General features: G+C 39.1%; 1 protein-coding gene across 11 annotated transcripts in view; it reads left to right on the top strand.

Moving 5' to 3' along the window:
* pde4d (phosphodiesterase 4D, cAMP-specific) overlaps window positions 1–23,049 on the top strand; it is a 1,194,146-nt gene that overhangs the window by 1,148,175 nt on the left and 22,922 nt on the right. For 10 of the 11 annotated variants that reach the window (XM_043689211.1, XM_043689292.1, XM_043689222.1 and 7 more), the window contains one exon: window positions 21,398–21,491. In XM_043689211.1, coding sequence (XP_043545146.1) covers window positions 21,398–21,491 — 94 coding nt within the window. Of the gene's footprint in view, window positions 1–13,238; window positions 13,615–21,397; window positions 21,492–23,049 lie in introns of those variants that run through there. The other variant, XM_043689290.1, reaches the window with a different exon arrangement.

The following is a 23,049-nucleotide window of genomic DNA, read 5'->3' as shown; positions in this document are numbered from 1 at the left end:
ACTCTTCAGCCATAAACTTATCTAATCTATCCATCTATTTCTATACTCACTAACACTTGGCATCAGTGGAAATCCAGACAATACAGCCTTTAATATCCTGCTTGTCAATCAGACACCTAGCTCTCTCAATTGTTTTTGCAGGACCTCATCACCCTTTCCATGTCATTGGTATCAATGTGACCCACAACTTCTGACTGATTGCTTTCCCTCTTCAGAAAGCCCTACAGTCATTCAATGATAGGTCTGACCCTAGCCTCAGGGAGGCAACAGACCACTCTGGAGCCACATCTGTGGCTGTAGAAACAGCTGTCTGTACTCCTTACTATTGAGTCTCTGTAATTCTTTCAGGAACTCTTTCCGTCTGATTGTTCCCCCTTGCGTGGCTGCACTCCCAGAGGAACTATTACTTTAGCTGAATTCCAACACAGAAAATCTATTCTTGAGTAACATGCATTCTGGGGCTTTCTTGACTAGCTGCCTGCCAGCCTTCTTCTGACTGATGGTCACCTATTCTCCTTCTGTCACACTTCTTTAAGCTGCAGGGCAATGACGTCCAAAGACATGTAATCATTTAACTCTCAGCTTTGTGGATGTATTTGCCCTGTCTCTAACTGACACTCAATCTCCAAAACCAGATGCTGGTATTTGTCAAATCAGTGGCACTTCCTGCAGATGTGGTCATCCAGACTGCCAGCAACAGCTAAGATTACTGCAGAACGTGCAACACACAGGATTGAATACCCCTGTCATATCTTTAGTTAAAAAAGAATAAAAGAACCACACACCTTTAACTTAGGCCAGTAGAAAATTAGTTAAGTTTTCTTTTGAAAGTAAGCTGGAATAACCTTTACTTAATGCAGTTTTAAAATGGTTTAAAACAATTTATCCAACACCCACCACTAAGCTCACTGCTTTGTGATGATGTCACTTCCATCAGCCTTTTGGAAGTTCGGTGAGATTCCTGTTGGGGTGGAGCTGCTGCTCCAACTGAGTTTGATTTGGGCCTCTGGCCTTTATTGAGAAGCTCCATTTACCAGTGTTCACCGCCAGGTTTGCTGCATTCTTTGTCACCTCAACCAGCTCCTCTTTGAGTCAGAGTAGATTATAGACAAGTAAAATATTATCCTTATTTCTGTCCCTGATCCCTCTCAGGTCTGCTCTCCCTGTTCATTTTACTCTGATTCCGACTGCTGCACACTCTTTCCAGTGCACTTCACAGCTAAGGGACTCCAGATTAAAAAGGCTACAGTTTGTGAAAACAATATAAAAATATAAAAACAGACATACCAGGCCTCACCACCATTCTCAGTCCCTCACCCAGCCATACTCTGCATGTCCATCCATGCCGACCAATCCACTGCATGGCCCGCCCCTGCCCCATAACACCTAATTTCCTGTGCCCTCACCCACTTTATACATCCTCTGTTAACTTACTGCCAACCCATGTCAACATATTGTTCTGAGAAACCACTTTGGTACTTTATGACCCTCTACAAATTTAGTGTCAGTTTATGACTCCTCACCACCCTTACACACTCCGTGTCAACTCTCACAGTATCCACCATTGGAAGACTTCAGGACCAATACTGAGATTAAATAAAGTTTTAAGTGTTGAACTCATGATTTTAAAAAAATGCTGTCATTGATAAAAACCCGTTCATTACACTTACCTTTCCCCAATCCCTTGTAAAACATTCATTTATATTCACAATCTGACTTCAAAGAGTTTATAACCACTTGCAACTGTCAATCAGATGTGAACTGACAGGCACTACACTGTGAGGGTATTAGATTGGCAACTGAGTCATGCAACAATAATCCTGCAAAAATAGGTTTTATATCAACAGAATGAAATAGAATGCACTTATATTACACTGCTATAATAATAACCATCCTATAAATTTTCATGGAGGGTATCAAAAGCAAAATATATCGCTGTGTCATGTACGTTAGAACGGATGACCGAAAGCTTCATCAGCAATGTAGGTTTTGATGGAGGAAAGAGAGGTAGAGAACTGGAGAAGTTTAGGGAAAGAATTCCAGATATAAGTGTGTACGTAGCTGAAGGAATAGCTACCAAAGGTGAAGGAATTAAAATAATGCACTATACATGTGCACATATAGGCATTGCTAGTATTTGATGTAAAACCTTTCTCTTACAATATTAATTATGTATTAGTTAGGTGAATCTTAGAATTTTCCATCATAAGTAGATTTGCCCCTAAATGATTTGGCATTTTTGAAAATAGATGGCAATGGAGTCCATCACCAACATTCCACCAAACTATCTGTCTGGATAGCTGCATAGCAGCCGAAATTTTCCTACATAAAGCTATGGGAGAATTAGTTATTGTCATGCTTGGTTCCACAGAAAAAAATAGAAGCGACATACAGACTGAACCAAATCACTCCTCACAAAGGTCTGCCTGTTCAACTTTCTCCATTCACTTGCCTTTCTCTTATTTTCTCTTCTTCCACTTTATGTTCTCCCTTCCCTACTTCTCCATTCTCCCTCAAACTTCCATTCCCAACTTGCTTTTTTTGATTTCATTTAACCCCCAGCTTCTTAACATCTTCCACGTGTGGCATCATAGATTAATACTTAGCTTTAAATGAAGTATTGACAATGCATCCATTCCCAATTTATTTCTCAAAGTGTGCATCAGATTAGCTTTTTTAAAAGCCTACTTTATTTAACCACATTTTTAGATGCTGAACCGTCTTACTGCAGGAAGATTTTCTATATTTCTTGTCTTTTGATTTAACTGTTGCAATACCCTTTGTGTGAAACAATTGATGTCTGTTTACATTTAGTGGTAACGGAAGCTGGAAAACTGGAATAAATTATATGATGCCATGGTTACTCAGTCAGCTGATAGAATTGTTTAGCTCAAATCTTGGCCAGTTTCCTCCTTTCTCTATGCACTTTTCTAATTAATAACACTGAAACATGGTGTCAATATGTTGAGGTATGAGGCTCACAGGAATTTGGGAATGAACAGCCTCCTTGTTTTGTCCAAGAATTAACGTAACCTAGTCATAGGGGATGTGAGTTTCAGCAATGATTCCCTTTTTTGTCATGCAGTTTGAACGCCTGTTATCACGATATAGTTTAAAAAAAGATTTGATGTGAGGTGGATAAGATTCGCATTTAATTCCTTACTGGGAACACCACCTCTATCTCTGAACTTTTATTTTTTAAACATAAGAAGATTGAGAATTGTCATCAAATTGTTTTGTGAGAGAGGAGAACATATTTATCAAGTTCCCTCTTAATTAGCATCCAGAGAATACCAAATATTGATCACTTGGGAGGGGATACCTTGTACTGTTGGACTGAATGGCAAAAGAAAATGTAAGGCAGAGCTCCTATTGTAGTTGTCTCCAATATGAATTAAGTCCAATCCTGAGAGAAATCTTGGAACAGTGCAAAATTCCTCCTGTTGATCACAGATGTTTAGTGGGTAATTCAGCATCCGAGTTTTCAAATAACAGCTCCTATGAAAAATTCCAGGTTTAGGGAAATCATTTTCCCAATATCACTCAGCAAAAGAAGATTGAAGAACACTGATATGCCTGTGTTCAAATGACAATAGGTGGAAGACAACATAGGAATTGACATTCAATGGTGTTACCATCACTGACTCCCCCACTATCAACATCCTGGGAGTTATCGTTAACCAAAAACTCACCAAACTCGCCATATAAATGCAGGAGCTACAAGACCAGGTTAGGAATACTGCAGTGAGTAGCTCACCTCCTGACTCCTCAGAGGCTGTTCACCATCAATAAGGCACAAGTCAGGAGTACAATAGAATACTCCCCACCTGCCTGGATGAGTGCAGCTACAACAATACCGAAGAATCTTGACACCATTCAGGACAAAGCAGACTGCTTGTTTGGCACCACAACAACAAGCATCCATTCCGTACATCACCAAAGACCCTTAGATAGTATCTTCCAAACCCAGGAACACTTGCATCGAGAAGGACAAAGGCAGCAGATACATGGCAACAGCATCACCTGCAAGTTTCTCTCCAAGCCAGTCACCATCCTGACTTGGGACATATCACCATTGCTTCAATGTTGTTGGGTTAAAATCCTCCATAAAGGCATTATAGGTGTATCTAATGCATAATTGACTTCAGCGGTTCAAGAAGGCAGCTCACCACACCTTCTCAAGGGCAACTAGGGATGGGCAAAAATGCTGGCCAACCAGCAATGCCCACATCACATGAATGAATGAAAAAAATTGTTAGCATTAAAACAGTCCACGCTGCAGTGTTGATATGATGATGTTGAATGCAGTGAATATTTAAGGTAGTGGATATTATTGTACAGTTATTGAATGTTTACTTGTATTCAGGTCGTGGGCATTGACTTGGGTTGATCCTGTGGTTCAATACTTAAGTACAAATTGAAAACTGAGAGTTTTAGTGTGTAAATATGTATAGAGATTTGCTTCCGATTCTATCCTTTAGCACTTGGTCATCCAGAAAGTGCACATCAAGTGGGCTATATATTCTTGGATGGTATCCATGTTGTGAGTATTGTTGAAGCTGCATTTACCCAAGCAAATGAAGGGTATCCCATTACACTGTGATCTGCAGTGGTTGAAAACTTGAGCTCCAGACTTAAACTGACTTTTGAAACTCTGAGTCAGTATGTACTTATACGTTTAAATTGCTGCTCTTCGGAAAGATCAATAGCACCTGTTATGTTGCCACTGATTAGAAGCATCCATTTAATCTGCCTTTTATCATTTGGAGAGTTGCTTGACATAGTAATATTGGAGTTATTGCCTAATTTTAGCAATGAATCTCTATCTATGAGTCCACAATAGACCCAGACAGAGAATAAGGAAAACTCCATTAGTGGAGAGCTTTGGGAAGCAGAAATCTCATGCAGAGATGGGAGTTCATGACAGGAAATTGTGACAACAGTGTTCTCAGTTGACATGAGCATTATACTTAAAACTGTCTACTAGATGAGCATTCTCACTGAAGTGACTGTTTCAAACACTGGAAAGTACAGTCCATAATTGAGGCAGGCTGACCACAGTACCAGACTATGCTGCATCTATTGTGGGTGAGGCTCCAGTTCGGAACCATAGCCAAATAAACCTGTCTTGTAGCTTTCAATAGGATTGCACTCTTTCTCTTGATATAACCAAAAGGATACTCTTGTCAGTGGTGTGCATGAGTTACAAGCAATTGACCGTAGCATTTTGTTTCCCCGACATATAGTAGTCAATTCCAATACAGTATCATCATATATAGCAACAGCCCAAGTATGCACAAGTTTAAAGACTATTAACAACTATTTGTGAAACCTAGACAGCTGAATAAACAGCAGGCAATAGGGAATCTGTGATTTACCCATTGCAATTTTTCGTAATCTCTCAGCTTCCAGCAGTGAGCAAATTTGCAAGCCGTGTCACATTATTGTTATCTTTAGCTTTATTTTGTCATGCTTTCTATAATATCAAAAAACTTACTTGGGAACATTGGATCAGTAGTAGATCATTCAGCCCATCAAGCCTTCTGTAACAGCCAATTACATCCTGGCCGATTATTGACCTCAGTCTCACTTTCCTGCACGATCCTCACTTTCTTTGATGCCATAAAAGTTCAGAAATGCATTAATTTCTAATTTGGATATGCTCAATGATTGTGTTTCCACAGCTCTCTCTGGTAGAAATCTTCAATGATTCTTCATCCTTCAATGCTTCCTCATCTCAATCTTAAATGGCGGCACCGTGGCGCAGTGGTTTGCACTGCTGCTTCACAGCACCAGGGTCCCAGGTTTGATTCTGTCTGTGTGGAGTTTGCACATTCTCCCCGTGTCTGCGTGGGTTTCTTCCGGTGCTCCGGTTTCTTCCCACAGTCCAAAGATGTGCAGGTCAGGTGAATTGGCCATGCTAAATTGTCCATAGCACTAGGTGCATTAGTCAGAGGGAAATGGGTCTGGGTGGGTTGCTCTTCGGACGGTCTGTGTGGACTGGTTGGGCCAAAGGGCCTGTTTCCACACTGTAGGGAATCTAATTATTCTGAGATTATGACTCCTGATTCTTGACTCACCAGCTAGGAAAACATACTATTGACATTCTGCCTGTCACTCCTGTCCTATGTATGGATTTCTCAAGACCAAAGTGCGTAACATAGATGTGAATATCTACTTTCCTGGTCTAATTAGAATTATCTTGGTTAGTGAACAATATGATGTTTGCTGCATTAGTGTAGCTTTTGTACAGATTACACTAATAATGATCTACATGACTATAGAGACTGCTAGGAGTGAACTAGTCTCAGGTCTGTCTCTTACTTTGCTCTGACTAAGTCTTATGATATTGTTATACTGGATGCTGCTTACTGCATTCAATCAAATATTAACTCTTTCTGGTCCATAAAGAAATCTTTTTTTTTCCCACACCATTATTGTTGTATGTCTATTTATGTATTTACATTTACCACAAGCCTATGTCATCCCAAATCTGTGACTTTACAAATTCAGATGATCTGTAAACTAGGAAGATTGGGTTAAAAAAAAATTGTTGGAAAAGCTCAGCAGGTCTAGCAGCATCTGTGGAAAGAAATCAGAGTTAATGTTTTGGGGCAAATGACCCAACCTTCAGAATGGACGGTAACTAGGAAAATGTCAGTTTAAATGGTTGGAAGATTGTTAGTTTCTGGGCTAGAAAGTAGTTGACTTGGACTGTCTTTCTGACTCACTGAGGTCTGTGGTTCTCTCATCAAGTGGATCTTTAAACTCTTGGATTTCTTTCGGAAACAACTCTAAATTCATTCTGTATAGCTGTAGTTGTGCAATCCTTGCTATTGCAAGCAATTTTTTATTTGTAATTTATGCTTGTCTCCTCTTAATGGCACCATCTGTGGAATTGTATGCACATATCTTCAATTTGTGTCAGTGGAATTTTGCTGTCGTTTCATTTACAGATCTGCACTGAAGTAGCTGGGTTTATTGCATCAATTTCTTGAATATTTGGAGCTTGATATTCATGAGATAAATGTCACCATGCCAAAATGTTTGTTTTAGGTCACTGATTTCTCCTTTGGGTTTATCTTCTCCTGAAGACTGTTCTACCTCATTAATCTTTTTCTTTGAATTTTTTTTAGTCTTATGCTTTTCTGTGACTGTATTCTGCTTCAGCACATTTTCAGCGAGTGACCTAAGTATTTAAAATAAAAAAAGCTTGGTTTTTAAAGCTGAATACTATTTGCACATGTGAGGTTTATTTTCTCCACAGTGTTGCCAAGGACTTTTAGTGTCTAATGTCTGTCCTACCAGCTTATCTGGTAAGATACTTCTGGTTTTGTATCTTAACCTTATAGACTTTGTAGACCTTCTGTTCCAAGTTTACCTTCTACTTTGAGGATCGATCTACTTTGCTTCCTCTACTTACCATCTGAATGCCTTTCCCTAGAATTAAGTCATTTCTAACTGTAATAAATCTGGCAAAGGGTCATCATTATTGACTACAACTACCCAGCCTCTTATGAATTCTGATTTTAAGGTGCCATAGTTGCATTTCTCCGGTAGTCTGTAGAGATCTTTAATGGAATTATTTAAAGATTTATCAGTGTGTTACTCCTTGCTAAATATAGACATTTCAGCAATTTTATTAGTCCTGTGGCTGAAGTAATTGTCAAAGCTTTTCAATACCTCCTTGAATTTGTTTGAGTTTCATTTACCCTTTTTCAAGTAATAAGATTATCTGCTTTAAGTCCAGTTGTGTACAGTTGAATTTTTCAGTTGAAGTATTCACAAGTTGTGAATACTTGTCCTATGCTTTCTGGCTGGAATGGAGACTTCTGCTATTCTTTGCAGCTGTATCAGAGGTTTTCTGAAAAGATATCTGAATCATACCAGAATCGGGCACTTTTTGAAATTGACCAATGCTTATCAGCTTTACGTATGTTGGTTAGCGATTTCCACGGCTCCCCACTCCAGAAATATCTGAGTTATTTCTCATGGCCCTCTTAGTTTTGTTTTTCCAGCATTGACACATGATAAGGTTCATTGGGCTGATACCAGGTATGGAGGGACTGTCTAGGGAGGACAGATTGAATGGATTGGGCCTGTACTCATTGGGACATAGAAGAATGAAAGGTAAACTTATTGGAACATACAAGATTCTTCAGGAATTTGACAGGGGAGATGTGGACAGGTTGTTTTACCTTGTGGGAGAATCTAGGACCAGAGATAATAATCTCAGAATAAGAGGTTACACATTTAAGACAGAGGTGAGGGGGAATTTCTTCTCTCTGATGGTTGTAAATCTGTGAAATTCTTTACCACAGATAGCTGTTGAGACTGGATTATTAACTTTGTTCAAGGTAGAGATAGACAGTTTTCAGCAGTAAGGGATTCAAGAATTATGAGAAAAGGCAGGAAAGTGGAGTTGAGGATTATCAGATCAATCAGGAATAGTGGAGCACAGTCCTAGGTCTTACCTGCATACCATGATGGCAATGCCAAATGAGAGTATTTTCTAAATTACTGACTTTTCATCCTACATTACTGTGTCAGTTAAGGGTTCAGAGATTTTAGGCTTTAGCTCGCACATTCCTTAATGTCTGGTCAGCTTTCCAGCTCAATTCAGACTTAGGACCATTGTCCTAAGGCCATTGTCCCACAGTGCAGCCTGCAGTACCTTGCTGCTGCAGCACCTCTTTTGTCTGGATCTGAAATGCTGTCGGTGTCTGTGTTAAGTGCTGCCATGAGGCTTCTGGGGTTTTCTATCATGAGCAATCAGCAGTATCTGTTCCTTTTTTAAGTCTTCTGGGTGACCAGCGCGGTTGTTTTCCCCCTGATGGTTTCCCTGAAGGCCGGGAGTTTAACTTCTGTTACTTGCCACTGTTTTAGAAATAGTGCTGGTCACTGCTACTCACTCAGTTGTGGCAAAGGTCCAGTGGTATACCTCTGCTGATCACACCACAACTTCCTGAGTTCCTTCAAGTTCTAAGTGGCATAGCACAGATGAAGCTTGCAACCTAGTGGACAAATCAGAAGTGTAGTGTTTAATGAGAAGCGAGATGTTTATTGCATAACTGAATCAGTTTACATGAATATGACTTACATGAACGCAGAGAGCACACTAGTTGTAATCTGTCTCCCACAATCTCCAATGTAATTCTGCCTGATCTGTGACATCATGATAGAGGATGGTGCTTACTACACTCAATCATGTTTTAATCCTTCCAAATCCACACAATAGCGCCCTATAAGATTTTTAAAGTTTCAATGAGGTCACCATTCAGTTTTCAAAACACAATAGTACACAGACCCAGATTCCTCAATCTTTCTTATAAAACTATCCCAACCAATCAGGGATTGATTTTGTGAACATCTGTGGCATTCCCTTTAGGGAAAATAAAGTCTTCCTTATCTAAGGAGATCAAAACTTAGTCCAATAGATAATACTCATTCCAGTCTCACCAATAATTCCAGCTTAGGTTCTTTATTTCTCTCCTTACATTCCATCACTTACCTTTCCTAAAGGTTGATGTACCTGCATGTGAGCTTTTAGTGGCTCATGAAGAAGGACGACCAGGTCCTTTTAGACAACACTTTCCAACCTTTCATCATTTAAGAAATATTCTGTTCTTCTGTATCTATTTTCTTAGTGAAGGTGTACAATTTCCCACTTATTCACATCATATTCTCTCTGCTGTGCTCTTGGCCATTCACTTACCCCTTACAGGTCTGCTTGAAGCCTCTTTGTATCTTCCTCATGACTTGTGATCTACTTATGTTCTTCCCCAAATATGGCAATATTACAACTGGTCCTTGTTTGCAGGTATTTTCTAAGCAATCTGTTCAGAGATGTCATTATACATCTCTAAAGCAAGAGGATCACTAACCATGACCTCCTAGTTTAGAGATAGGGACACTATCACAGCGCCATACGAGTCTGCACCAGTTGTCCTTATTTCCACACTTCTTAATAAAGTAGCCTTCAAAACTGCAACGTCCCCAGAAAGCTTTTTGAGCGATTTAAGTACTTGTTGATGTAAATATTTCACCCGTAACCAACTTGCTTAGAGATGTTATTACAATCATCTGGAACAGGTGGGACTTGAGTCTTGGCCTCTGGCTCAGAGGTAAGGACACTGCCACTTTGATACAGAGCCTTCCGCAGTTATTTATTTATTTATTGTTATATTTATACAAATACAATCCTCATAAAAAACTTGCAAGATATTTGTGAAACATTCTTTCCCTTTCATAAATCCCAATTTTTCCATTTTTTAAAATGTCCATCATATCCTTTACAATATATCATACCATTCTGTTTGTTACTGACAGCAAACTAACAGGTCCGTAGTTTTCCATTTACCCCCTTTCTCCCTTCTTAAGTAGTGGGTCACGTTTGCTACTTTCCAGTCTCCATGAGCCTTTCCAGAATCTAGAGAATTCTGAAGTGCATCCACTATCACTCTAGCCACCTCCTCAACATTCGGGCATGTAGTTTATCTGGTCCAGGAGATTTAGCAAGCTTCACTTGGAATAATCTTTTCAAGTAATACCTCTTCACTAACATTAATTTCATTTCTTCAGTTTCACAATCTCTTGGTCACCTAGTCTTTACTGGAGATTTTCTGTATCTTCTTCCGTAAAGACAGATACAAAGTAATTGTTCAGTTTTTCTGTCAATTCTCTGTTCTCTTGTCTCTGATAGTGGTCACTCATTTGTCCTAGCTAATCTTTTCTTTTTGGCATAATTAGAAACTTTTGCAGTCCACCTTTAAGGTTTTTTTCCTGCTTGGGTATCCTTTTCTCCTTCCTTTATCAGCTCCTTTGTCATTCTTTGCTGTGTTGTCAAATGCTCCTATCCCAGGTTTACCACTTTTTCTTGGCATCCTTATCAGCTATGGCCTTTCCACACTGATTCACTTTTCCCATTGGGTTTTAATGCCTTAGAGAGTTGCATATCTGTCGTAAGCCATGGTGTACTTCATTAAATCCTTGACATTGTCAGCTGTCAAATAATTTAGTGTGTTTTGCACAACGCAGAAGCCAATTCACCCCTCATACCTTCAGCTTCCCTTTTACAGATTTAATACACTAGTTTCAGATTGAGTTGTGTCACATTCAAGCATAATGTGAAATTATAGTATATTATGTTCACTATTTCCCAAAGGCTTTTTAATAGCAAAGTTATTAATTAGGCCATTCTCATTACGCATTGCCACATCTAAAACAGGCCAATCCTTAGTTAGTTCCTCCATGTACTACACCAGAAATGTAACTCATCCACACTCCACAGCATTAATGCTAATAAGGTTAACCCAGTCTATATGTGGTGCTGGAAAAGCACAGCAGGTCAGGCAGCATCTGAGCAGCAGGTCTCCTTCTCCTTGGCTGCTACCTGACCTGCTGTGCTTTTCCAGCATCACACTCTCGACTCTAATCTCCAGAATGTGCAGTCCTCACTTTCGCCTAACCCAGTCTATATGTAGAATGAAGTCACCCATTATTACTGTGCTACCCACATTAAATGCATCACCAAATTCTTGATGTGCACCATGCTTAACACTACCAATATCGGTCCCAATACGTAAGAAATCTGCCAGTTCTCCAACTGTCATTGAATCTGTGTTTAATTGCTCAACTCTCCTTTGCCACTCACTACCAGGCGGGAATAATCCTGAGATTACTTAATTCTCATTCAAGCTCCCTACCATCTGCTTTCTGAACATTATCCCCTTCTAGGCAAATTTCCTGGAGACTGAGACGCATGTATGAGCACAGACAGCCCTGTTTGTTTTCTTAAACAATAAATCCCCTATCAGTGTTTGGTTTTCACTTGACCTCCTCCCCTCCTATGCAGCTGATCCAACCCTGGCTCCATGGACATGGTGTTGACTGCATGCCTCTGAGGAACCATCACACTCACCAATTTCAAAAGCTGATTATTGAATCAAATCCTTTCAGGGGCCTCCTGCACTATCTGACTGGTTATCTTAGGCTGCCAGCCAGTCACCCATTCCCTATCTCCCAGTGTGCCCTTAACCCAGAGTGTGATCACCTCCCTGTTGTGCTATCCACATGGTTCACAGATGCCCTACAATGACCCTGACTACTGCACGAGTTCTCAAACCCAGAGCTCAAGCCAGTGATATATCCCACAGGTGTGTTTGCCTGGAATACATTGTGCATTTGTAACTTCCCACTTGCCACAGACTGTACATTTGGCTCATCTGAGCTGTCTGCCATATTTATGCTTCATAAACTATTTATTGTAAGTAAAGTCATCTGTCAGTTATTCATTGACCAACTCCTTCTGCTGCACTGAAGCAAGAACCAAATTCCTGTGAGTGAAAAAAAAGTGGAAAAAAGAAGTATCTCCTCTAACCATCAGCCAATTTCACACACAGCAAACCGAGATCTGCCTACTGTTTCCAATCTGCAATCAATTTTCGAAGGCTGTGGCCTGTTCTTACGGTGCTTTTTAATCAGATATTTTTTGTTAGAAGTAGCAAAACAAATTTCCTTTGGTATATTACAACTGGAAAGCAGTAAAGTTTTAGGAAAAATGTCATCCTTTTCATTCTTGAAGGATTGATGTGAATGGTAGATTTCAAATGCCTAGTGCAATTGAAAGGTCGACGCATTAAATTAAGGCAAAGCCCGCTTAATGAGAGAAATTATGTAAGCATCAAGGCAAGAGTCAAGAATTCAGCTGCTGCCTTTGTTTAATCAATCACATTTTGTTTCCCTTTTATCCTCCCTAGGAAGGCACAGCCTGCAGGCATCTCTGCAGATGTCGTCAGAGGAGCTCCTTAGTCATTTTACTAAGGCATACTTGAACAATGCAGGGAGAAATAAGAAATATTTGGCAGCATTTCATAATAAGCAGATTGTGATACAGGAATAAAACGTGTAATGAACAATGAGACTCTTGTCATTACATGCCAGTAAAATATGAAGCTTAGCTAAGCTTTTGCATAGAGTTTAAGTGAAGAGAAAATGATCATTTTATAGCATTTAATTGAGTACGGTAGAAAACCCCTAATCCCTGAGGATATGCTTGCCGTTTGGCCAATCAGCAGCTGGTACCTAGCTTTTCTAGGAGCACACTCTTGTCTCTGTTCCTCTGAGTAAGAATTCATTGGTTGTCATGTCTGCAAAGTAGGTGGGTTCACCGAATAGCATGCATGGTAGCTGTGTGTTCAGGCCCTTATTTGGTATCTGTTAGCAGAACCAGTCCCTCCAGCAGAGAAGCATCCTCACATGCATTATTCACTAACTAGTATTTCAAGGAGATTCTTGTCCATAGATATCTATCCAAATCACTTCCTATAGTTAGGATTTTCCATTGATTTTATTAACAGTATTATTACCAAACTGTATTTCCACAAATGACCACGTTATACCAAACAAGTGACAAAGCACTGGGATTAAAGAACCATATGTTCCAGATTTACTTGCTGCATAAATATCTGATTTACTGATTTCTGGGACTGCGTCGATTCAAATCTTTTGGGAACTTCAGATTTTAATACATTTCTTAGTGCTCTTTTTTGTGAGAACACTTGCAAGATGCCTGAAGCTAATTATTTGCTTTCTGTTTCATGGGGCTATATAAAGGTATGTAAACCAAATCTGCTTTCATCCTGACATAGAAGTTAAAGTAATTTATTCTAATAATGAGATTACAATTTGAACTGCCTAATTTTACTGTTACCTCTGTGAACAAATGTCTTTTACTGTAAATGTAAGCTGCCCTCTTTCCTGTATAGATTGCATATAGCTTTACACTTGCCTTTGTTAATTCAGATGGATATGGTGGTAATTCTGAAACTGCAGGAACACTTTTCTATCAGGGCTCTCTGAGAGACAATGGAGTATTTTGATTTTGAAACAATCCTGCAATTTTTTTTCTTTTCTAAATTAGCTTTTTTTTGATCATTTTATTATGTATTGTGAGTTGTATTAATTAGGTATGCTTACTGTAATTTAGTCAGTCTTATGCTTCGCTAAACAGTGAGCATGGCAATTAGTACATCAAGAACATATTTGATATATTGCTACTTCCAGTGAGAATTGAATAATCCAATATTTTGAAGTTTATTAGCAGAAAATGCATACATTGGTGTCCAGTTTAATCTGTAAAATTTCCTACCAGCAATGTATGAGTACTGAAATTTCTCAGGATGTGTATTAATGAGGATATAACCCCAAAAAGTTACAGGTAAATGTATTAAAACCTAGTAATTAATAGAAATACTTTTTCAAACATTGTTAAGCGTAAAATTCCTAAGAACAACAGCACCAATCATGATTCAACTGACTGGTGAATTAATAATTAGGTTAATTATCACATAATCAAAAAATAATTATGTCCTTTCTTAATGGTTCACACTTAGATCATGTAATTGACCCTCTTATAATCTGACATTCCTTGTTGATGAATATATTTCAAACTAGATCTTGAACATTCTGTTCGACTGATCTTTCTTTTGCATATAATAACTATTACTTAGATATATTAAGATAAGATTTTGATCTTCTCAATTCTTTCTATTGTTGCGAATTAATCATAACGTGACATAATGTTGAGTGAAACTAATGGGTTTAAGTTTTAAAACTATTGTATTAAAATATTGAGATAGATCCAAGTTGCTTTTCCCACACACCACCCACTACCACCATTTTGACATTGAAGTTTGCTTGCTCAAGCCATCTTATCATGTGATGGCAATGTGCTTAAATTGCTGTCAAGTCTCATCTGCTAGCTATAGATCAATTGCTTGTTTTTTGTCGAAATGCAATCCAGTTGAGTATGATATCAGTAAGGCAACAGACTAATCGATCTGGCCAATTGCTTTGGTTTGCATTCTAAATAAAACAATCAATTTGAAGTCTGATAATATCTCCAAACAATATTATCAAAAAACATACAGCTTCTTAATTTAATTTTCTCTGAAGTAACTGGTACTCTTGCTTAGTTTTTTAAAAATGAAATTGGCTCAACAGATCCACATCTAATTTAAAAATAAGCAGGAAGTTTTCATTTTAAATGACTATCACTCCGATGAGTTGAATCTTTTCAAGGAACAATGTGAAAATTTGGAAGTTGCGTTTGCATTATGCAGTTGTATTACACATTAGTTACCATTTGTTTTCTGCTTCTCCATTTATCGTCAAATATAGTTCTTTATTTTACTCACTTCTTTAGATTATCAGGCTCCAAATAATAAATAATAAAAAATGGGAACGAGAATAGGCTATTCAGCCCCTCAGCCTGCTTCACCATTTAATAGGATATAGCTGATCCAACATTCCTCATATCCACTTTCCTGCCCTTTACCTGTAACCCTTGATTCTGTTCTGATCAAGAATTTATCTCAGCTTTCAATTTTCGGGAGGGTTCTGCCCATACAGCTCTCTGTAGCAAGAAATTCCAAAGACTCTCAACTCTTTGAGAGAAGAAATTCCTCATCATGAATTCAGTCAATCCAGTGTTAAATAGGTGCCCCTTTATTCTGAGCATATGCCCTTGGGTCCTAGACTGTCCCATGAGGGAGAATATCCTTTTAGCATTTGCCCTGTCGAGGCCTTTAAGAATCTGATATGTTTCAATAAGATCACCTCTCATTCTTCAAAGGTTCAATATGAATTGCGTCCCAACCTGTTTAATCTTATAAGACAATCCCTTCATACTGGGAATCATCTGACTGAAACTTCTTTGATCCGCCTTCATTGAAATATATTTCTTTAAATCACGGGACCAAAACTGGTCGCAATATTCCAGATGTGCTCTGACCAGCACTTTGTGCAGTTGTAATAAGACTCTCCTACTCTTTTACTTCAATCCCCTTGAAATAAGGGCCAATATGCCATTAGGCTTCCTGATTGCCTGCTGCAGCGGTGTGCCTGCCCTATGATTCTACCTGAAAGGATAGACAAATGGCCATTCTGTGACTAGCTAGTTCCAAGATGAAAGCAATGACAAAGCTCTGCCAATTTCCTTTAACACTCACTGACCTCATTATCTTGCATACTGTCTCATCTGTTATCGTTCCTGGTTAATGTAAACTGATTAACCCTTGAGTACCTGAGCCAACTGAAGGAAGAAGATTTCAAATTTGAGCATTGCTAAATGAAGACAAGAAGTCAAAGGTTTTAACCTTACACTCATTGGAATTAGGAGGCAAGAAACAGACTTGTAAAAAAGACATCAGTTAATCCAGCATGAGAACAGGATGCTGATTGATGAGACTATTGTTAGAGTGGAAATGCAGCAGGGAGAATTAATTGTCGATCTTAGTTCTCAGCAAAGGCAAATAGACTCAAATTGGTCAAGAGAATATTACCAGGGGAATACAGCAGACATTGGCAATTTCCAAGACCCTTTTATTTGCAGTGAAAAAGGTGCAATGTATGTACAAGTTTCTTTTTCCTATATAAGACAGGCTGCTATGGTATAATTGTGCACAAATGTCTCACACTGAAAGCCAGACTAATAATCTTAAATTAGATTCTGATGTCATTCTTAGCAGTGTCTGGATTATTTAATAAATTATTTTTGATATCAGAATCACTTCTAATGCAGAACATACTGTTCTATGACTTGCAAGCACTGGCAGTTTGTACATGATTAGCATGCTGTCCATGTGAATGTTCAATGGGATGTGTTTTTCATATGGTCCATCAGTTTTTGGGACATGCAGCCTACATATCTGGCATCACATCTGTGCTGGAACTCATTACTTATCTATGTGGCAGGCAAGACATTATTTTGGCTTAATGGTGGAATGGAGAAAACAACTTGTGGGTTTGCTGAACATAGCAGCATGAAACAGGTTGCTTGATCTGTTGCTCAATATTTTGAGACACCATCCCCTTTTCTGGGTAAACTGGGTACTGATTGGATACAGAAGTGGTGAACACAGGTCCGTTCATGAGTTTTCATAACTTAACAAAAGATTATTTGATCAAGGCAGCCATTATTGTGCAAGATAGCTTTGATACACTCTCTCTCTCCATTCACTTTGGATGGTTAGCAGAGGCTAGGGCCGTTTCCATGAGATTGAGATTAAGATTGATCTCGTCGCTCAAGGAACAGTAGGAATTTCAATGAGTATAGACTAGTGAAGGTAGACATTCAGTAGACTGAAATAGAGAGCTAATTGTCGGTTTTCTTACCAGTATGTGAGAAAAAAAGGGGCCTGTTTAATTGCTCATTTTAATGGTAAATTTGTGTGCAAGGAGAAAGTTATTAAGCTAAGTAAAATAATTCTTGGATGCAGCTGCAAATATTGTAGCATGTCATCTAAATATTGGAAGTATACAAGGAAATCCCATAGAAATACCATATATTTGAAAACTACACAAATTACTAAATTCATGAGATCATTCAAAGCAGATTCAAATACTGTGGCACATATAGGTTGCCACGATCTAGTGATATAATATGAATGTCAGTAGCTTCAAGTGATACATGATGAAGTGAGCCAGCAATGTCATAAGAGCACATGAACATTTTATTGCTCCCACTGTGTAGATCCTGCATGACCTTTATAAATGTGAAGGGATCATTCATGCTATATTTGGACAACTCATTTAAAATTATTTGCAACCAATTTGCAACTCAACCTTTTGATCCTTTTATGTTATGGAGAATTTCTCAGATAAAATTGAGCATAAAGACACATCACTTTTGTATGTCTTAGGTTACCCACACATGCAGAGCTTCAGTGAGCCATGTGCTCAAATCCTACAATATATCTCACCAAACAGGTGACTAGTCTTGCATAAGGTCTTTGTGCAACTTATCCTCAAGCATGGCTATATTGTCATGTTCAGAGACAGGTTGTAAACTTGGATCCATCATTAAGCACTGTTGGCATTTTGTATCTGTACTCACCTGTGTTGAATATGACTACTGTAATACAGTCCATTTTTAGATTTGATTTTTGATCAAGTGTTTGAACAAATTTGAGTCAATGACCAACGTCAAGGTGTGCGGAGCCACAATTTGAATTTTCCCAATGACTTCCACCACCTGACATTTTTATCGGATTTTGAATTGTGGTTGTGAAGCTGACGCAATAAAACTAGGCTTTGAAAGTTTACTTTGAATGAACTGCTCATCTTGCAACTTATTAAAATTTTTGAACAACCAGAGCTATTTGTTGTATCAAAAAGTCAAAAGCATTAATCCACTCTAAGTCTCTTAATCTTATGTAAATGAATATGCAGACATAGAAAATACACATCACAGGAAGAGGAAGCTATTATGGAGCAATGAAAGTATCAATCAAACCATTCTTGGTGCTCAGACCAATATTTATAATGAGGCCCTCTGACAACTGTATCCATAAAACAGTTATAATTGTTTCCATCTCATTATTTTTCATTATGAATGCTTGGCTGAATCCCAGGAATGTTTAATTCGCTCAACACGGGTCTGTTGGAAGAGCTATGGGGAACTGCAAGCTTTGTTTGATCGACTCACAAACTCTTAGCATTTGCCTGTACCTGCGTTTTTGTTTTTACTGCGGTTTACCTATTATTTACTTATCTATGCTATTTAACTATGTGATCTGCCAGTATTGCTTGCAATAAAGCTTTTCACTGTGCCTCGGTACACGTGACAATAAATTCAATTCATTCATTTATTTTTATTACCTTGTAATAAATTATTGTTTCATTGAGGCGTTTTAAAAAAAAAATGATGTTTATTCAGTCCATGAATCAATATGCAAAATGGAGTAAAGCTTTTGAAATTGATACTATAAATGGTCCTAGTTGATTAACACTTTTGTGAGGCTGTTTATAAGGAACAGGTTTTCTTTTGCAGTGAGTTTTTAAAATTCTCTACTGATTTTCCATTTTCAGTACATTTCAAATACTTGTCAGACTTGTCAAAACTCTTATTGGCTGTGGACATGGTGAATACTGGAAAAGTGGGTATGGAGGATGCTTGAAAGACATTGAAGTAAAACATGGAGTAATGGAAGGATATAGGTTGGCGAAGAAGTGACATTATGGAAGGGATGTGAAGCATCATGGGTATTTGAGGGGGCATTGAAGATTTTGGGGTTTTGGGATATGGAGGGAATATGGGGATAGATGAGTTGGGAGCCTATGGCATGTAGGGAACTGCGACATTGCCAATAAAGTTCAGTCATACCTCCTATTTGGCTGGCCTGGCACCGTCCACCTATATCACAACCTCACCCAGCTTGGGGAAGCTGCATACCTGAATTTGCACACACCATGTGTCACAGAGCCAAAACAATCTGTGGAATTATAAGGGTGCAACAAGTTTGAGATTGTAAGGCCAGGAAACGCTGTGACTCACCTCCCGCAAAATGAAGGGGAAGATCCAGCCCCATCTCAGTTGGGAGTTTACTGTTGGCAGCAGCGGCTTTAGGTTACATTTGGGCAGGTTGGTCAGGAATCCTGTATGATTATTATCCTGCTACCTACTAAAATTAGGTAAATATCAAACTATTCTTTTCGAAAGATGCAAATCACGACCAAGATTAAAATAAGAGAACAATGCTTAATTTTTTAATGTGGAAAGCCAACTATTTAATTCCAATAATCCCCTTTCCAAACAGTCAACATGCTTCCTGGCCGCTGATGGTTCCAATCAATAATTCATGTAGCCTCTGTTCTAAAGTTCACTGTCTGCACATTGTGGGGAAATTCTGTTCCTCTGTTAATGTTCTGAATAATACAAAAACTCAGCTTGTGAAGAATTACAGATTCCAGCTGAATTGCCCACTCTCCATAAATGTTAATGTGTTGTATATTCTGACCTCACTGCTTGTTTGTCAAGTATTTGATTACCTTCAATCAAAGGAAACATTACAATTCTTAAATGATTTCTAAATGCTCCTTTGTTTCAGGTTCAGGGATGTCTCAGCTCTAGCCTTCATTTTAAATAGGTACTTAACTGTCAAATAATCATGAGAATTTAAAAGTGATACTGTCTTCCTTTGAACTATGCAGACTCAACTTGCAAATTAGCTTTTAGTAATGTTGGATTTCCCCTTTAAGGCCCTGCAGAATAATTCCGTCGCTTCTGATAAGAACAAAACTTACAGGTGTACAGCTGACCCAGTATGTTTCTGTTAATGATATAGTAACATGTGTCAAAATTGTTGTTGCAACATATTAAAATGAGATGAAATAAATTTGACTGGCACCACTCGACTTGAAAATGTGACCACAAGTGCGCACAAAACCCCAACTGTGGTCTAACCAGTATCGTGAAAAGTTCCAGCATTATATCTCTATTTTTCTATTAAACACCTTGCCCACTGAAGTAAACCATGCCATATGCCACCTTTACCATCTTATCCAGCTGGCTGCCACCTTCAGGAAACTGTGGATATCCACTCCAAGGTATCTTACTTCCTCCAACCCTCTCAATATTATCCTATTTTACTCTTTATTCCCAAATGAAAAAAGGCACATTTTGGGTATCTTCCTATTCCTTGTAAATATGAATGATTTTGATATAAATGTGGGAAGCATGTTTGGGAAATTTGCATATGACACAAAAATTGTCTGGATAGTTGGTAGTGAAAAAGATTGCTACTGATTACAGGATGAGTTCATTGATTGGTTTCTTCCAACAATCTCCCATTACTCCACTGGCCCTTATTAATTCTCCATACTCAGACTTTTACTGTTGATAATGTACAGAACCAATGAGCCATTGTCAAGTCTGGCACATATTTGAATGATCCTGAAACTGATGCCATAAGCAGAAGCTTTGAAAGAACTCATCAGCTTACAACATTTTACACATCTATTAGTCCCAGGTGTTTATAGTATCACTGTCAGAAGCTTTTATCCATTTCAAACCTCTTATTTCTGTGTAAATAAACCAATTGTTAAAGCCACAAAGGAGTAAATTATTGCAAGTTAATAAAGTGGTCAGCCAAACAAAGCGCTCTCCTTTGCAAGCTATGCTAACATTGCCTGCTAGTCATTCTTGAAATTCAGCCAGACATTCATAAAGAGGCCATCTGGGAACTAAACACAAAAGCAGACTTCCATTTTTTTCCCCACGTGTCCCATTATAAATGCCTGCTTAAACTCCCAGAATTCCAGGGATGGTATGGGCAGAGGCACAATTTGTAATTCCCAAATTGCTAAGATCATGAATCCCAGAATTAGGTCCTGTCTAGAATTTTCATTGGCTTTCCTCATTGGCTTTTATATTCTGCCCAAAGAATATAAAGAAAATAGAATAGCTAAAAATATGTATGGATCAAACATAATTGGGCCAAGGGTGCATCTGATTGGTTGATAGCAAACATCTTGATTAAAATCTCACTTAATTTTAAGTCAAGTACCATATTATGACAGAAAATTTTGATTTATTAATTTTCTTTTGTTTTTACAGTTCAAGAGGATGCTCAATCGGGAGCTTACTCACCTCTCTGAGATGAGCCGTTCTGGAAACCAGGTCTCTGAGTTCATATCCAGTACATTTTTGGGTGAGTATTGCTCAAAGCATAATCTATACTGAATGTTTAGTGAGAGCTATGGTGAATTTGCTGAGCGACCTCATTATTAACTATGCCTCACCTTTCTAAGAAGAATTCTTTCACAGCACATCGTTATATGTTTCAATAATGTCATAGCAACCCATTTAATATATTGCTTCAGAATGCTCCTTAAGAGTGAGTTTAGTGACCCCAATACTCCTCTTGATTCTGCGCCACTGCCTTTTGGATTTTCGATCTGGGTGTGTGGTCTGGATTGGGAGTTAGGGGACAAAGAAAGATTCTAAAAGGGTGCTTCGTTTCTGGTGTAGGATGAGGCCTCCAATATTGTAAGCAAAGTTTAAAAATGAAGATGTAAACAGAAAATAGGGGGTGGCATGGTGGCTCAGTGGTTAACACTGCTGCCTCACCAGGGGCCTGGGTTCAATTCCAGCCTCAGGTGAGGGCCTGTGTGGAGTTTGCTCCCACTGTGCATGTTTGTTCGGTTGGCCATGGGAAATTGCCCACAGTGTCCAGGGTTGTGCAGGCTGGGTGGATTATCTGCCAGAAGTGCAGAGTTACAAGGATAGGGTAGAGGGGTGATCTGGGTGAGATGCTGTTTGGAGAGGCGGTGTGGACTTGATGGACTGAGTGGCCTGCTTCCACACTGTCGGGATTCTTTGAAAACTGCTCACACATTGAAGAAAAATAATCTGGGCAGAGATGTTTTAACCGCAGATAGGTGCAAACCCATTCATTTAAATGGGAGATTTACCTCCCTGGCAGCCCCTGGTCCCTGGTTCTATAAGGTTCTCTATAATAAAATTCTCAAAGATCATTGCTGGCCAGTTTTAGAATCAATTGTCACGATCAGGGGGACAGTTAGGGGACAGAAAGGGAACCGGCAGGCAGTGCAGGGATCCCCTGTGGCCATTCCCCTCAACAATAAGGGGAAAGCAGTGGGGCACGTGCTGCTCAGAAGGGAAGGGGGAAGAGGAGCTGAGCAGTAGTCATTGGGGACTCAATAGTTAGGGGGACAGATAGGAGGTTCTGTGGGGACGAGAGAGACTTACGGTTGGTGTGTTGCCTCCAGGGTGCCAGGGTCCGTGATGTCTCTGATCGTGTTTTTGGGATCCTTTGGGGGCAGCCCCAAGTCGTGGTCCACATTGGCACCAAAGACATAGGTCGGAAGAGAGATGGGGACTTGAGACAAAAATTCAGGGAGCTAGGATGGAAGCTTAGAGCCAGGACAAACAGAGTTGTTTTCTCTGGTTTGCTGCCCGTGCCACGTGCTAGTGAGGTGAGGAATAGGGAGAGAAAGGAGTTGAACACGTGGCTACATGGATGGTGCAGGAGGGAGGGTTTCGGGTTTTAGAAAAACTGGGGCTCTTTCTGGGGTAGGTGGGACCTCTACAAACAGGATGGTCTTCATCTGAACCAGAGGGGTACCAATATCCTGGAGGGAAATTCGCTAAGGCTATTGGGGTGGGTTTAAACTAATCCATCAGGAGGATGGGAACCAAAATTGTAGGACAGGTACAGAAGAGGATGAGAGTAGGGAGTTCCCAAA

Source organism: Chiloscyllium plagiosum, chromosome 1 (assembly GCF_004010195.1).
Source record: "Chiloscyllium plagiosum isolate BGI_BamShark_2017 chromosome 1, ASM401019v2, whole genome shotgun sequence".
Taxonomy (NCBI): domain Eukaryota; kingdom Metazoa; phylum Chordata; class Chondrichthyes; order Orectolobiformes; family Hemiscylliidae; genus Chiloscyllium; species Chiloscyllium plagiosum.
This window is presented reverse-complemented; position numbering and strand designations above follow the sequence as displayed.